This window comes from Physcomitrium patens, chromosome 16, assembly GCF_059467195.1.
Source record: "Physcomitrium patens ecotype Gransden chromosome 16, ASM5946719v1, whole genome shotgun sequence".
Taxonomy (NCBI): Eukaryota; Viridiplantae; Streptophyta; class Bryopsida; order Funariales; family Funariaceae; genus Physcomitrium; species Physcomitrium patens.
In genome coordinates, this window is record NC_143425.1 from 7,056,557 (window position 1) to 7,074,051 (window position 17,495).

General features: G+C 34.7%; 2 protein-coding genes across 4 annotated transcripts; one reads left to right on the forward strand and one right to left on the reverse strand.

The window, feature by feature from the left end:
- The first annotated feature begins 7,047 nt into the window (after positions 1 to 7,047).
- On the forward strand, positions 7,048 to 12,318 carry LOC112293440 (uncharacterized). Of its 3 annotated transcripts, none has more exons than XM_024542830.2 (8): positions 7,048 to 7,305; positions 8,386 to 8,648; positions 8,991 to 9,795; positions 10,045 to 10,327; positions 10,522 to 10,692; positions 10,832 to 11,266; positions 11,440 to 11,739; positions 11,850 to 12,318. In XM_024542830.2, the coding sequence occupies exons 2-8, from the start codon at positions 8,522 to 8,524 to the stop codon at positions 11,946 to 11,948; spliced, it is 2,220 nt and encodes a 739-aa protein (XP_024398598.1). In that variant the 5' UTR covers positions 7,048 to 7,305; positions 8,386 to 8,521; the 3' UTR covers positions 11,949 to 12,318. The 3 variants fall into 3 exon arrangements, with proteins under 3 accessions (XP_024398598.1, XP_024398599.1, XP_090112967.1); XM_024542831.2 differs by having other exon boundaries at positions 7,164 to 7,305; positions 8,383 to 8,648; XM_090256841.1 differs by lacking the exon at positions 7,048 to 7,305 and having other exon boundaries at positions 8,325 to 8,648.
- Positions 12,319 to 12,742: 424 nt separating this feature from the next.
- On the reverse strand, positions 12,743 to 15,906 carry LOC112293004 (pentatricopeptide repeat-containing protein At2g17033). Its single transcript, XM_024542033.2, has 4 exons — positions 15,388 to 15,906; positions 14,479 to 15,152; positions 13,843 to 14,300; positions 12,743 to 13,589 (listed from the first exon to the last, which is right to left on the reverse strand). The coding sequence occupies exons 1-3, from the start codon at positions 15,889 to 15,891 to the stop codon at positions 13,907 to 13,909; spliced, it is 1,572 nt and encodes a 523-aa protein (XP_024397801.1). The 5' UTR covers positions 15,892 to 15,906; the 3' UTR covers positions 12,743 to 13,589; positions 13,843 to 13,906.
- Positions 15,907 to 17,495: the final 1,589 nt, after the last annotated feature.

The window sequence follows — 17,495 nt, forward strand, 5'->3', positions numbered from 1 at the left end:
TAGCTAGACAAATCTATTTTTTGATATTTTCTCATCTTTGATAGTTGTACTCTTCATTTTGTAGTTGTATTGTTTCTTTGGATAATGTTGAACAATGTGCTTAGCTTTTCTATAATATAAATATAGTCCTTCTTAATGACAATGAATCTTTTCTTATTCAATAAGAAGTTTAAAACATACCGCATTAATTTGCATATCTTCTACTTTCAAATGTTTAGATTGAAAAGTCATTGGTATTGTCATTGAATTGTAATAATATGGAGGTTCTCTTGTGTGATTCTCATATTGAAACTCAAAAATTTGTTTATCATACTTTACAAAAAAGTCAATTGTATGACTCAATGTCTGAGGATCAAATAAGTTGAACATCAATTTCTTCATCTCATATTCTAATCTGTAGAGAAATTGGCTGATAAAGGTAGCATCATCGTACTTGACATCAATTTCTAGTTGTCAAAATTGTGAATCATATGATGTCATTGATCAATTGTTTTGTCGAAAGATATAGATCTTATTAGTTGCAACACAAATTACATCATTTTCACCATACATACATTGAAACTCTACCAAAAAAGCCTCCAAATTATCTAATATTGGATATTATTGTTGAAAAGAACATAAAAACCATGATAATGCTGAATTTGAAAGAAGTGTACTAATGAATCAAACTTGTGATCATAGAGTTGGATAGCTTTGAGGTTGGATTTCAATCACAAGTTATACTTGATTGATAAATCTTTGAAGCTTAGATCTTATGCCATCAAACTTCTCAAATAAGACAACTGTGGGTTGTCTTATACCAGAAGGATGTCCTACTATAGGAGAAGAAATGTGATTTAATGTAGATGTTGAAGTGGCTTCAATCATATTTGTATTTTTACTTCTTGTCATTTTTGTTACTCCTCATGGCAATAAATTGAGTTAATATATTCCAAGCATAAAATCTTTCAATTACTCTTATATTTGTACTGTTGGACTTTTCATTTCAAGAAGCTTTGTCATGATAACATTTAAAAAAAAAAAAAATCTAACGTTGCTTAAGATAAGTGTGAGTGTAAAATTCATTCCTTAACTCAATTACAAGATGGTCTCAATTAAGAGTTTCTTGTAATGGGTATTATGAAGTAAAATTAGCAAGAATAAAAATAAAAGAAGCAAAATATAAAATAAGTGGAACAAGTACAATCAAGAAATTATACACTATAAAACTAGTCATAGTTTGTTCATTGAGTTTTTATCCATTCAAAAATAAAAAATAAAAATAAAAAATATATTTTAAAATTTTAATTTTTTAATCTTTCCAATGGTATAAGAAACATGTAAATCCAAATAATCATGAGTAAGCTATGAAGATTTTAAAATAATAAATAAATAAATAAAAAATTAAGTCAATAATTTTTACCTTAAGAGTAACTTGCTTTAGAGATCAGGAATTTGAGCCTCACCAAGGCTCACAAGTAATATATATGGATTCTTAAGAGAGGCCACCAAGCCTTAGTCTTATCTTTCTAACTACCTTCAAGGTGCTACAACCCATATGAGCCTTGTGCACCTTCCTTCTTACAAGGACCACACTATCTACTAATCTTCCTATTTTCTACTAGTAAAATCCATAATTTTACATTTTTGACTTCACCATAGTATTTAAAAACATCCAATTAGCCTAGAAATCTATTTTTTTCCTTCAAATCTTGCTCCATTTCTTCATAATGGCTCCCGAAGTGGTAAAACTCATTTTTACCAAAGTCTTGGAAATTACTCTATAAATTTCTAAAAAATAAATAAATAAATTTTAAATTTTTTTATAATAGTTCTATAATACTAATATCAGTTTAAAGCTATAATTTCCTATGTTGATGATTTTTATAGTAATAAAATCAATTTAAATCTACTATAAATCCTATTTTTTATATAACTAACTAAAAAGACATGAGGTTCTTTTTCATGCTTCTTTTAACTACTAATTAATATTTATAGTTTTTCTTATAAATAATATATATAGATAGAAGGCCAATATAAATATTGACCTTAGTAAATATCCCTTAATATTCAATAATAAATAAAAAAAATACTAAACCAACTAAGACAATTGCCACTAAGACTTACTAAGATTCCAATTCTACAACTAACACTCTAATTTTCTATTTGTCAAATGATTTTTATACTATTTACCATATAGTATGGTTCTAAGTACTTTAAATGTATATTTTTATCCTAAAATAACTAATGAGTTGATTTGATGATTTACAAAAAATAAAAAAGAGGACTTGAGAACAAAGAAAATACTAAGAACAATATTAGTTTAAAAGAGGGTAATCAACTACTTCTAATATGCTTATGTCTTATGAAGAAAAATGAATAATCTAATCTTAATCAAAAGAAGATAAAGCTCTAATATTAAAAGTACACTCTTATCAATTTATTAAAGATATGAATTGAAAAAAGATGTATAAACCTTGAAAAATCTATGTCAAAAGAAAAGTGACAAAAATAAAAATAAAAAAGTATATATATTAAAAGAAAACTAGAATAGCTATTGCCAAAAGACAAAGAAACTAGAGATTCTTGAAACTAGACTAGAAACAAGAAAAGAGTTAACAAGAGTGAAGAAGGCTTCACTCTTGCCTCTATATATACTATCTACTTACGATTTATATGGCAACGTTCTATAGGACCTCTTAAAACGTGTTGACTTTGTATGACATGTATCTTAACTTGCAAGGCAAGTTTTCTACATGAGCCCCACATAATTAGCTTGTTTCACAAGCTACCAACATATGTGGCACATGGGTAGCTTGTTGTGCAAGTTTCTAACCTACTAATCAATTATAAATATATATAAAGTCAAAATAGCATCTAAAAAGCTTTTAGAAAGCTTTTTTAGAAGGTATTATGAAATTAAACTACTTTTATCTAATTCTACTTATTCATATTACTTAGGTAACAATTATAATAGATACATATCCATAATACTATATTACTTTTGAATGGATATCTACTTTCTTTAAGTGACACAAGAACATATTGAGGTTTTTATTATTTGTGATTTATGTTCTTGGTACATTCTTAACTAAATAATTATAAAAAATATAAAAAAATATTAAATATACATGAAAATATTTTTTAATTAAATTATTTTTAAAGATATTTATGTACTTAAAAAATAATTATAATTTTGAATATGCATTTAACTACAAAAATCCATCAATTAGATAAAAATATTATTTTTTTCTTAAAAATATAATTAATAACTACTAAGCTTTGAAAAAATAAAGCCATTTCAATGAATTAAAATCTAACATTTTATCAAAATAAAATAATAAAAGAATATGTAATAAAAGATAATCAATTATCATGATTTTATCTTTTTAATAAGTAGTAGTGAAATTATCACAAGAAAAGTAAGTAAAGGTCAAATTCCGATTTATATTTAAAAAATAAGTTTTAAAACTTTAAGGCAATAAAAAAAAAACTTTGAATTTTTTAGGATTAGACTTTGTATGGACTTTGAATAAAATTTAATTAATAATACTAAAAAATTAAAATACATAATTTAAGCAATTACAATCTTAATTAAAAGTTCATCTCTAAATAAAAAATTTGAATATAATTATTAGAATATAAATACATAGAAAAATAAAAAGAAAAGAAAATAATATTTAAAATATATATATGTGAAGTATTAAGAGTCAAAACCATCTATTAAAAAATAATAATATATCAAATGTATATTTTTTAAATGATATATATTTATCATATAAATAATAATTATCATTATAAAATAATATAAAATATTATAATTGAATTAATTTTTATTTGTTTGACTTAATTAAGCCATCCATGTATAACAAGAATAATATATATAAATTACTTTGAAGAGTCAAAAAATTGTATCCAAGGATTAAAAGACTCAAGGCAGAATAGATAATATAATTATTTAAAAAGAAAAATAAATATATCACAAAGATAAAAGGTGAAAATGAAAATAGAAGAATGAAAATAAAAATTTCTTATTAGAAATTTTGAATTAGAAGAATATCTAAAACATTATCTATTTAAATACAAAGTAGTGAATTTGATAGTAAGTTATTAAACTATAATGCATCTAAATACATACAAACTATAGTTTTTTTGTTCTTCATTAAAAACCATCAAGAAAATTGATCTTAAAGGACATTGTTATATTACAAGACTCCAGAAATAATATCAATAGATCTATCAATTTTAATAAGAACTTCAAAATGAAATAAAGAAGTTGAAATAAAGACTGAATTATTATTTTACTATTTTAAAATTTTAAACTCTTACTAAGGTATAAAAAAATTACAAAGAAATTAGTAAATCAAAGAAAAATTTATTTTTTATATATATTCCTATATTACAAAAAGTTATAGAATAAATGATTAGAAAAGCTGCTAAATTCCTCTATCATCTCCCAATGCTTATTGGAATTCATATTACTCCAATATGAAGAGTTTTAAGAGGGTATAAAGATAAATTTATAATCTTTGCAATTAAAGTAGTAAAAAGAATTATAAGAGAGATGAAAAAGTTTTATTTTATTTTCTTTTTCTTTTTTGTTGTGTGACTTGAAAAATCCAATAGATTTTATTAAAAATATCCAATAAACTTAAAAGCTTATTCTCTAAAAATAAAAAGTAAAATTTTTATTTTCATTCTCCTATTTTTATTTTCAAAAGCTTATTTTCTAAAAGTAAAAAGTTACAATATCTACCTTGCTATATAGACCTATTTTCTTTTATTGGAAGAAAATATTATTTAATTTAAATCTTAATATAATTCTATTCATATTTTTATTTAAATTAAAAATAGAGTTGATTATTAGTTGATCAACTAAAAATTTGATTTATTTTATAGATTTTAAATTAAAATCTCTCAAAGATAATTTTTTAAAGATATTTTCTTCTAATTTATCTTTTGAATCAAACATCAAGAAGTAAATACAAATAGCAATGTGGTATTCAAAATTCACAAAATTTTAATAGATAGAAAAATAAAACTAGAAATAGGCTAATAAAAGATAATTAGAAAATATTAAGCTTTATATTTAGAATAGAAATCTACTTCTAAATCTTAATTAAATTTCTCACTAAAAAAAGAAAAATAGTATTAAAATATTTATATTCAAACAAGTTATTATAAAATAATTACTCATATTTAATTATGTTATTTAGGTCTTTGAATGTTTTATTCAGACAAAGAACAAGTTCTTAAAAGCTAAAATTTTTTATTTATCATGGATAAAAAAAAGAATATAATATTTAAGTAAAAGTGGCTTGAAATGTAATTAAAAATATATTTTTAATGATAGACCAAACTTCTTATAATTAAAGCCAATTTTAAACATATTAGAAGTGAGATAGAAGATACATATATGTATATATATATATATATATATATATATATGATGATGATGATGATGTCTAAATCATGCAAACTATCAACTCTTATAAGAATTAAAGCAAAGAAAATGCAACCAACCAATGTTACAATCTAGTGACAATTAAATCAATGTTAGATCACTCAATGTACAACAAACTTTGCCACAAAGTTTAAAGTATAGAAGAGTAAATAAAAAGAATAGATTTTAATACTTAAATATTTAAATCTCATATTCTTTTAAATTAATTTAATTTAGATAATTATTAACTATATTCCATTTTTTAAAAATAAATTTGATTTTATTATTACTTTATTTTATTTTAGTAAAATTATCCAAATTAAAGCCATTAAACTATACAAAACATAGTTAAGACTTGTCATATCTATTATACATTTCTATCTTTAATATCTTAGATTACAAAAATAATATTTAAATATTTCAACTTCATCTCTATAATTCTTATTTATTAATATTCATTCCATAAAAGATATTCAAATGGAAATTTCATTATAAATAAGAGCCAAGGCTATTTTGTATTTGAAATTGAATTTAAATAAATTATAATGAAGGCAATATGAGACTTTTTTATATCTTCCAAATTCCAATTAGATGCACAAATAATAAAGATAGAGACCAATTCATTGTTGTTAAGAAAAACCTATAAAGCATAAATTTAGATTGAAAAGACATGTATGTATTAAAAAATAATACATATTACAATCTTAAATAAACTTCAATAAATGTCACACACCAAATAACACAACTCTATTTTATATTCTAAAAAATTACACTTACTACATAGAGGATTAAATCAAGGAACAAAACTAGTAGCAAGTATGACTAATATGTTCTTGAAACAAATGAAACAATACTTTATAGATTGTAGGCATGCTTGAAGACTTAGCAAACTTAGAACTTAAAACCAGTATATTGTACAACTTCAATAAAAATTAATTAAAAAGATGCTTTTAAATTGGTGCTTAGAGAACTTTGGATTGATAACTAGCAATATTTAAAAAAAGAGTTCATCAAAAGATGTAATATGAAAATATTGTAAGTATTGATTACAAGAAGTTATTTTTGGAAAACATGAAAACAATACAATATTTTGGTTTTTAGACAAGTCATATGGCCTAATTCAAAAGTAGATGATACCACATGGAATCAAATTAGGCATGATTAAAAAAAAATATGTTGACATGAAAAATTAGAAGTATCTTCTTAAAACTATAAAATCAAAAAAAATCAAAAACCACTAAAAAAACTGTAATTTTTTCAAAAAGATTACCGAAAGTAGGACATTTAATTGATAAGATAGGAACTCAAGGGAGAAAAGAAAGCAAACTGTAAAATGGAACTACTGCTCTTCCATCTAAGGTTTGTATCTCCTATCCCAACTTGGAAACTTGAATCACAAACTTCAGGTCCATGCCAAAGAGTTTATTAAAACTAATAGCAGAGGATTTAATGCTTTAAGAACTGTTCCAAAGGAAACAAACAATCAATTAATCAAACAAGGTGGGGCAGTTGTGGAGCCAGCATGCGGCGTCGTCACCAGCCGGCGCGCATGCAGCGTTTCCAGGCCCCGCTCTCGCTCGCTGTGGGATCAGTGCCCCGCATCATCAGCAGTGCCATTTCTTCTTATGCACTGGCTGGCTTTGTTTGCTATTTCCTTCCACCGTCACAATCCCATCCATGATGAGTTGACTCGTTCGACTGATCCCCCAACTCGGTGTCATGCTGCTGCACTGTGTCTCCACTGCTTCGTGCGTCACCAGTCTTGTGCGTCGTCGTCGGAGGACGAAACGTAAAGGAGGAGGCATCGCGTGTTTCAGATCGTAGCAGGTGGAGTTTTGGAGAGTTTGCTCAGTCCGGGTGCAGCTGCTAGTGTGTTCTTTCAGGTTAGTCGAATCGTGGCGAGTGATCGAATGCTGTTTTGGGTTGTGTTTCATCCTGGTTTTCGGAACGTGAGACCTGATTTGCCAGGAGGGTGTCTCGATGTGAGAGAGAGAGAGGGAGAGAGTGAGATAGAACTGGGGACCTCAATTGGGTATTCCTGTTCACGCGATCGTGGCATGGGCAATGGTATTCGGAACACAGTGAAACTGAATCGGCTCTTGGTGTGAGGCCGGAGCCTGTGAGTACAGCAGCGGATTGGCGATGGAAGCTAACCTAGAAAAGGGGAATGAAAATCCACTGCCATGATCAATTTCTGCAGACGTTTGGAAATTTGCAAACGTCTTCAAGTTTGCAGAAGGGTTTGAGCCTCGCCCTGAGGGAACTCTTGCCTTTCACACCACCGAAAGAAAAGAGGGGAATGTGGAGCGAATGCCGGGAGCTGGAAACCTGTCAGAAAGCGGGGTCGAGCTGCGCTCGGCACATGGCCATATCCTTCGGGAATGCTTGTGGACCCACCCGCTGGAATCTGAGTCTAGACCAAGAAAGTTTACTGCGGCAGTGCACGACCATGGAAGAGGGAAGGCCAAGCGTTCTCGCTTTGATGAGAATGGGAATATTCTTACTGGGAAGAATTTAACCTTCTGTCTCACTGTTAGGGTACTCCAAATGGCTCTTTCCCAGTTCCATATTAGTCTCCGCATTATTTCCAATCATCATGACGCTTTCGAGAACTTGTTCTATCTCCTAAATCATAGCGATGATTCCCACAACGCCTCCGAATTGCGCTTTGTAGGTGCAATTTACGGTGGACACGACAGCCAGGGAGGTCAGGGAAAACCTTGGTTCAATCCCGCTTCAAGCGCTTTTGATCCACTGTTATAGCTTCCCCGGTGCCGAATCTGGGTTCTACGGGGGGAGCTTAGTTGAGCTTGAGGGGTTTTCCGAGGTGTTTCGGAGAGTTGTGGAGTTGAAGGGGTTGGGTGTAGTAGACTGCTGCTTCTCCCTCTCTCGCTCTCTGTTTTGAGAAGAGACAATGTTGGGTGTTGATATGTTGAGGGTTCGTGTGTCGGATTGTTTAGCAGATTGAATCACGTGAGGGTGGAGTTTTTCAAGGGATTGCACACCTGCGAGGTTTCTGGGGTTCATGGATTCCGCAACCCTGTAGCAATTTTTGGGTGTGGATTGTGATCCCGTAAGAGTCACCAAGGGAGATTTGCTATGGAGACCGCCGTGCAGGGAGGAGAGCACCGCCCCCCGAGGGATTCAGTGCTACACCGCATTCCGTCGTGGAAGGAGATGTGTGACATAACGGGTCCGGCAAATAGCTCGCCTGCTCGACCTCCACGTAATTATTCACCTCGCTCCATTCTGTAAAATCTATATCTAATTATTTGTAGGAACAGTCTCGGAAGACTTGATGTGTGTAACGGTGGCTTGCCTTGCTCAACTCAATGGATGATAATCCTCGTTTTTACGATAGGTGGTCGTCTTGTCGAACAATTAGTTTGAAACAATTCTTTCTGCTTGTGAAGAGTTTACATTGCGAGTTAGAGTGATCGGCCACGGTGGATCCTCTTAAGAAACGGGTGTGTCTAGCAGAATTATGTACAGGCCCTATTGGATAAATCTGGTAGAAGTTTCTCCTCGAAGTATCTCACCGGTGAATATGGATTGATCCCATCAACAGGCGGTCCAACTCGTGCACATAGCCCTCCTACCTCAGAATTGGAGAACAACGGCTCCTTCACCAAGCTCGCTCCTCCCGCCATGGTATCTAAGGAGGTTGTGAATCAGGAACTTGGTAAGAGCGAACAGGCGAGGTCGGAACCACCACACCAACAGGTTGATGCCATGAAAATAAAAGCCAGATCCGAGAAACTGAACCAGATTGTGAATCCTAGCTCCTTGAATGTCAACAATGCGCAGTTGGCTTTGTACATAGCCATGGCACATGCAGGGCTCGTGCTTGGAATAATTGTAATATTGGGCGTTGTCCTTTTGTTGAAAGGCTATTGGAAGCCAATCCAGTGGGCTGTATTGATCTCCATGCCTCTCCGGGAAATACAAACCGTTTTGGTGAGCTTTTGGCAGGGGCCGCTTGAGGCAGGGATTGTTGAGACTATTTTGGCCGTGCCAGCGTTTGTTCTGAAGAATTTAGTGGAGACAGGGCACGATGCACGGGAGGCTGTATTGGGCATGGCTGGCATGGTGGGCAGGGGGAGTGATTCTTTGCCCAAAAAGAAAATTGGTTTTGCGAAGCTCTCGCGGTGGCTTCTCGCTTTTGCAGTGTGCACAGTTCTGTATGACTTCCTTGGGCCTGCTGTGCTTGCTTCCGCGGCGTTTGTGGGGCTGTTGAGTTACGCTGGGTTGACGACACTGTGGCCGTTGTTTGAAAGCACTCCTCATGAGAGTCCAGCTTTGAAAAGCAAGCCTGCAAATGGCTTGACTCGGATCTACAGGTGGACGATTCAGCCGGTTGTTGACGCTCTGCGGTTAGTCTTCGTCCTTGATGTCCCAGTTCCCATGAATAGCCCAAATCTGAAACACTTTATCTTATGTGCACTAAGCTGGAGAACTTTAGGTTTTTTTCTTGTTGTGAGAGAGTACACTTGTGTGTTGCTATGAAATTGTGTCATCTGTTTCATAGCAGAAGAAAAATTGTGCTGTTTTTTGAAACAAAGAGGGAAAAAAATTCCAATTCTAATTTTTTGAAATTATTTGAATGGCTATTTTTTGTACAGATGGAGCAACCGTGGTGTAACTCGATCACTAGCTGCAAAACTACCTACTGTAGTAGCGATTGTGCTAATCCTATTCATGATTATGAGTTTCCTTGGCGGCTCAATCTTATTCACCTACAAAGTGGGCATGGAGACCAAGGATGCGATTGTTACACTCAAAGCACACGTCGAACATAATAACTATGCGGAGATGACAGGGCTCAACAAATGGGTGGAGGAGAACAATGTAACTCAGCAGGTCGATTCCTACATGAGCCAAGCTTACGAGACGTTACTTGAACAGGTACGAATCGTACATGAAATCCACCGTCGTGCCTATGTCACTTTTTGTGTTATCATCTCCTCTTTGTTTTCATATTTGCTCCCAATGGATGTAGGTACTCGTTGCTAAGTCATTGCTTTGGAGAGGTTAGTTGTGACAATGTTAGTGCATTACACAATCTTAAAACCTGGACTCTTTTCGTTATCGTTGTCAAGATCGATGCTTTCGCCGAGAAGAACAATATGACTGAAGCTGTCAATGTCGGCAAACAATTTTTGAGGGGAATTTCGCACAAAGAGAGAGTGATTGGCGCTCAAAACGAGACTGGGTCCATGGAGGTGGTTGTGCCGTCGCATCCCCTCGTCGAGAAGCTTCAAAATATTAAGGTCGAGAATCCTGAATTTTACCTTTCTTTTCACACTCCTCTTTTAAGCCAATTTTCGGGACATTCTGTGGAGACTTTTCCTGTAAGCGCACTATGTTAGCTTGTTTGCCACTGACCCACCCCATGAACACATGACACAGGTGAAACTACGGACTTATGACTTTGGAGGGGCCTATGCAGAGGGCGGGGCTGCAGCGAGTCTTGGCCTTGACCTGTTTCAGGTTCGCCAAGATGACCTGATGGAAAGCGCAAAACAAGCATTACGAAGCTTTTCAGATGTTGGGAAAACAGTGGTACTCAGTGGTTCAAGTCTGATGGGAAGGGCCTTTTACCTTATCATCTCTTTCTGGAGCTCAATCGCCTCCGGGGCTGTGGGGTTTATTAACTTCATCACCCAGACCATCATTTTTTTCTCGGTGTTGTATTACCTCATTACTTCAGAGTCAGGCGGTGTCATGAACCAAATGCTCAACATGGTGCCCCTCTCAGATTCTGTTCGGAGCCGCTGCGCCAACGTCCTTGACCATGCTGTGAGCTCAGTCCTTTTGGCTACCTTGAAGGCTGCAATCTTCCAGGTTTTCCTCTCTCTCTCTCTCTCTCTCTCTCCCTCTCTCACACACACACGCTCGCTTTGGTTTTATGTAAATTCAATCAGCCGTTTCATGACGGCGCTTCATACCCTCATCAATTCTACTAAGTTACCTGCAATGCCTTCCGTGATGTTTATTGAAGTGCCACTTCTGCGCAGGCGACCTTTACTTGGCTCTTATACACGTGGTTTCGAATCCACTTCCTGTACATGGCCACATTCCTCGCCATGTCGCAAGGCGTGCTCCCTCTCTTCCCCAATTGGTTGGCCTCTATCCCAGGCGGCGCGCAGCTTGCACTCGAGGGACGGTATGCCGAGGCCGCGGCGCTTGTGATTTTGCACGTGTATGGGATGGACTACGGCTTGTCGAAAATCCACATGGAGATTCCAGGCCACAACGGTTATCTCACAGGCCTGAGCATTGCCGGCGGCATGGCTTTGTTTTCCCCTGCTCTCGAAGTGAGCAATCTGGCCCCTGCTTTATTCTCTCCTTCCTATGAACGCACTTCTGTTGTTAAATGCTATCTACGCTTCGACTGATCCGTACGCGTCGGTCGTCTTCTGTGCAGGGTGCAATTCTGGGACCACTTATTATGACAGTGCTTCTCGCTGCGAAAAACCTCTATGGCGAGTTTGTGTTGGGCATTCCCATGGATCTGAACTCCTGAAAGCACCCGCCGACAATGCACCGACAACCCACAGACAAGGGTCAACGGTGGTCAGTTGCGAAGAAACTTCTTGCATTGACTTTAGGCTACTAGGAAGCTTCTGGCAATATGTTGGATTCTTCCTTTGTAAGAGCTACGCCCTTTGTGTAGAAAATTTCCGGCTCCCACATGTGCGACAAGTTGAGTGTCGGTAGTAGTTTGCTGCCGTGTTTTTGTAATAGATCAATGTGGTTTTTGTGTCTGTTTCGGTGCAGCATAAGACTCAATTCTGCACCGAAGCTTGTAGATAACATGCTTGTGCTAAGAGTATAAAACAATCCACATTCCTGGAGGTTGAATTGAACTGAAAAAATCCTACGTTTATTGCCGATTTCGTGCTTGCAAGGTTTTTGAGGTCGTGCTCTATTCGTGTATAGAAAGGGGAATCCGAAAAAGTTGACTTCAAGAATTCGTAAAGGATCAAATTTTGTTGTGAGGATGAGTTCTTATGAATTGGATTTGGTTTTTTTATACCTGATAAGAATTTGCAAGCATATTTACCTTGTTGTCATGAGAATGGTCTCTCTGGTCCTTGCTTCTTTAGACTTGAAACTAAGTTGTATATTAAAGATCCAACTTGATTCTGGATACACTAACTATCTAGTTTTGACGTGTGAAAATACTTAACTTTGTCAAAAAGACCAAAAGACCAAAAGAATTAACCAATATCATTGTTTCACAAACGCTGGTTTTTCCAAAGGGACGTTCAAAATACTAAATTTTATGTTGAATTGTTGAAAAAAAAAAATTAAATGTTTCTCCAAAAAAATGAAATTGTCTTGTTATTTATTTCAAGTCAAATTTAGAGCATTTTATTATTTTAGACAGATGATATTTCTTCACTCTAATCTATGTTATAAATATATTATAAAGCTTACCACATCGGTAGTGGACAAAAAATGAGAAACTACTGCTACCGTCTCCAAACTTTACGCATCACCCTGCCTTCACCATGTTGGAGGAACAGCATGCCCAACATTCTCAAGGCTCTTAAGAAGCTTAGTCCTACATCTTCTAGAAAAGCCGCACCTGAAATTGGTGTTTTCAACTATGAAATTTATCTGAAATTGTGTAGAATCGGTATCCAGGAAAAATCATAGCAGCACCCTGCTCCAAATATGTGAGCAAAATGGAACTACAGATGAGTGTCTTGAATTACTACCTATAGCTTTGTTTAAGATTGTGCCCATGGAGCTCCTCCACAAGATGGTACTGGTAATCCTCTTCCATTGCCCGACACTTACCCTTCCCAATCATCAGCTTTTCTCCGCATTGCAGTTCTGTTGCATGATATCACAACAAAAACTGCGTAGAAGTTGCATGGACCGCTGAAATGTGCCCAGGAGTTGCTGATAAAGTCAAGTTGAATTTAGAATCCATCATTTGCGTATCACTAGATTGATTCGTGACCCCAGAGTGTCAGAACTCTTCTAAAAGTTGATAATATTCAACAGTTGCAAACTCTACACTTACCAAGCAATCACAGCAGTAAGCTAGCAAATGCACTTCGGTGCTAGAAACCACCTTTCATTGTACATTGCAGTACATGCGAATGCTGAACGAAGACATGTTGTGGGGGGGCTCGATCAATCATCCACAAACCTGCGTTCAAACAGAGATTTGAAACTGCGTCAGAAGCGCCATGTAGAAACAGGTCGCTCATTGTAACCTTCATCAATCTTACAAGACTTGACTGAAGCAGAGCCAACTGCATGAAGAATCTTTAAGTCGTCCAAAAGATGCAAACCATTCCCAGTAAACAACTATTACAAAATTTATCAGCATAGTGTGATCTAGGCTTTAAATAATCGTTCAAGTGGTCCTTGTAAGGGTAATTAGATAAAGAACCACTTACTCGTGGTTTCTGATTGACATAAATCAACAGATAAGCAGACCAATCATCACAAGAGGCAATTTCGCTAGCTTGGTAAAGTGGAGAGCCACTTCTTCAGCAAATGACCTCGGGTAATTAAAGCCCCACGATTCTCACTATCTGGTTTGAAAGGGCTCTTCAAGACCTCCAGCTCAGCCACGATCATCTTCCGAACGGGAGCTTTGACATCCGCTTTCGAATGTTTTCCCCATCCTGTAATAAGTTTTACTTCCAGTGGAGGTTTATGGTTAAGTTGAAACCGATCCCTCAAAGAGTCCAACCACAGCGGAAGCATTATTGAAGCAGTCCCCAGAGACATGTTATGTAAATCTAGTTGCCAGACATCTGGTGAGAATACAACGCACTCAGGTGGAAGCCCCCGAGCCAAAAGAAGTTGAACAATACTAAGCTCCTCGGATGAAGCGTCTTCGTCATAAAGCCTAAAAAACACAAATTGCAATGTCACGTACAGATTTAATATACCTCGTAACGATACATATGACAAAACATGAAGTTTCAGGATAAGAAACACACGATATTCTTGTTAAGTCACAGCTGTGATGGGACAACACATGCACACCACAATTTAGATCATCGTTGCTAGATTGAAAAATATACCTGCTAAATAGAGTTTGGGGACTGGCCATTGCACCACTAACTTCAAGGCCCACACCAGCAAGCGCACGACATGCTTTAGTAAGGGCATTCCAAGAGACCAGAGATGGTCTTACACCAGCCTCATCCATTTGCTGAAAGATTTCTACCATCCTCTCCAGCCTTCCAGCATAACAATAAGCCGTGATCATGATGTTGAACCCCGCAGTGTCAAGCTTCATTCCTATCATTTGCAAGTCATTGGTTATCCTCTCCATGTCGGATAACATTTCAAGCTTCCCGTATCCCAATAGGAGTGCTTTGTAGTCGTCTACTGACGGTAAATACCCTGTTAATTTCCACTCCAGCAACATCTTCTCAGCCTCTACGGGTTTCTCTGCAGCAGAGTACCCACGTACCAAAGCCCTGTATCCTAGAGAACGAGACTTGGCCAAAGGCAATTCGCATATCCTAAGAAAGGATTCATGCGCTTGGTTCATAAGACCTTGGATAATGTAGCATTCGATTAAAGCACACTCAAGCTGCGCCCTCTGCTTAAGATTTAGAGTTTCTCGTGGTTCAAGTAGTTGTGACGAATTAGCTAATAGTTGCTCGTCCTTAGCAACCATAGCAACAATTCGAGCATGTAGATTCGCATCCCATTTGTACTTGGTTTCTTTTCTGACGGCTTCGTACACCTGGAAGAATATCCAAGACAAACAATTGACTGAATGGAAAGCGCCTAACGATCCCAACTATATCATTTCAGTTGTAGCACAAGCACAAGGACATAAAATATTAAAAAATATATATATACATATAGATTAATTTGACAATCAGTATGGCAGAATGAGAGACGTGTATAACTCGACGATGTCTAAACCTCGAAAGCATGAGAAATATACATAGCACGCTGAAAATCTTATTACTCACAGGAATCACAAGCTCACATTGTCCCCGAAGCACAAGCTCCTCCAACACCTCCAATTGTGTAACTCGCGACAGCCCTCGCGACCTCCGAACCAGTAGCTTGGCGGCATCGGTTACGCTGGCGGCATCCACCTCCTGCAGCACCCGCATGGCGCTCTTGCTTGCACACCTCACGCGAAATACTCCACCCGAGAGACCGCAAGTTCCATGGTCACTAATTCTACCCAGTTGCAATCTCAGATACAAGCTATGGAACGAAACGGCAGCATGCTTCGGCGGCTTTCGGGGCGCGGGCGCGTTGCCATAGCGGTGCTGGAGTAGTGTGGGGGGCGCCCGCCATGGCCGATGGGACACGGGCAATGGCATCGCCATAGCCATGGCCACAATGACCTGATTCCGCACCTCGTCGACGACGACGACGAAGCCAAGGGAGGGGGCTATGGCAAAGCCTCGAGGTGTGCTACGTGACAGCCTCTGAAGCCTTACCAAACCTTTCAAAGAAGCCATCAAATTCAATAGTGAAGATATATATATATATATATACATGTGTGTGTGTGGGCATAATGATTTTCGTGTACATCATATAAAAATATTTATGTATTTTTTGTAAGATTTATTGGGTGGTTCATCAGAAGGTGGCAGAATTAAAAATAAGTGTTTCTTCTTAATAGCCTTCATTTTGTTGGAGTTATTATTTATTGAAGCCTGGCTTGATGTAATAAAAGCTGAGAAGAATTGTGTATGAGGAAAAGTCGTAATTGTCATTATTTGGAAATACACAATAATTTACCTAAGGACAAAGAAAAATGAACCAATTTTAAAGAAAACAAAAGTTATATGAAACAAAACTACTAGTTTTAGTATTATAACAAGTTGGTTTTAATTTTTAATATAATATTACACATTGGTGACCATCTTTTTAAAAAATCACTGTTTGAAATTATGTTCTACATTGTAAATTATTCATTGAAAAAGTATTGTTATTTGGATGTCAACATCCAAACTTGATATTGATTTTTTATTTTTTATTTTATTTTTTTGTTTATTGTTGCAGGTAATTCATGTTTAAACATTCTGTTTGTATGTGCTAAAAAAATTGATAAACAAATATATATATATCTATATATATATATATATATATATATATACACACACACACATATAGACATAGAAAAAAAATATATATGCCCATATATTAAAAATGGTTATTGAAATTATACTTTTATTTGAATTATAAGTTTTAAAGTATAGTTATGCATTTTAGCATAGACATTGTTACTATCATGTGTTTTAAATTTAAAAAGATTGATTCCATTAAAAAGAAAAATTAACTAAATAGATACTAAGCACAAGTATACAATGACTATTGCTAATTATGATTTTAAAGTTTATCTTTTATTTATCAATAGCCATAATAGACTACTAAAAAAAGATGGAATATATACATACAAATATATATATATATATATATATATATATATCAATGTACAAAATATGTTCATTATGTTTTCTAATATAAGTAATATGCATCAACAGTTACAAAGTAAATAAAGAGATTATACATATTTGTTTGTTATAGACATACATATCAACACTAGTTATTATTAAGATAAAAGAATATGAATAGAAGTAAAAAAAAAAAAAAAAAAAAAAAAAAATACAAATACAAATACAAATATAAATATAAATACAAATTAGATAATATCTTGTGGAGTAGCTTCTTTAAGGCTTTATAGATGTATATTTGAATTTCTAAGTATTTGTAGGTAATTGGTAGATTGGCAACTTTATGAATAAATTGGTGTCATATTATACATGTTGATTACTTGTTTCACAAGTTGGTTCTATACTGCACATATTAGCCACTTGTAGTACAAGTTGCCCATGTGGGAAACTTGCCTTACAAGTTAGTACTTAGGATAAGAATTTGAAGAACATAAACAAACAAGTAAGATATTTTTTTTAAATATATATATATATATATATAGAGAGAGAGAGAGAGAGAGAGAGAGAGATATAAAAAAAATTAAAATTTAAAATTCTTATATATATATATATATATATATATAAGAAATTAAAATGTCTATTATCAAAGTTTAAAAAAATATAAG

Coding starts and splice junctions, on each gene's coding strand:
- LOC112293440 (XM_024542830.2), top strand. CDS start 8,522: ATGGAGACCGCCGTGCAGGGAGGAGAGCACCGCCCCCCGAGGGATTCA. Junction 10,328..10,521: donor ACGAGACGTTACTTGAACAG/GTACGAATCGTA, acceptor ATCGTTGTCAAG/ATCGATGCTTTCGCCGAGAA. Junction 11,740..11,849: donor TGTTTTCCCCTGCTCTCGAA/GTGAGCAATCTG, acceptor TCTTCTGTGCAG/GGTGCAATTCTGGGACCACT.
- LOC112293004 (XM_024542033.2), bottom strand. CDS start 15,891: ATGGCTTCTTTGAAAGGTTTGGTAAGGCTTCAGAGGCTGTCACGTAGC. Junction 15,153..15,387: donor AATGTGAGCTTGTGATTCCT/GTGAGTAATAAG, acceptor ATATTCTTCCAG/GTGTACGAAGCCGTCAGAAA. Junction 14,301..14,478: donor CCCCAAACTCTATTTAGCAG/GTATATTTTTCA, acceptor TGTGTTTTTTAG/GCTTTATGACGAAGACGCTT.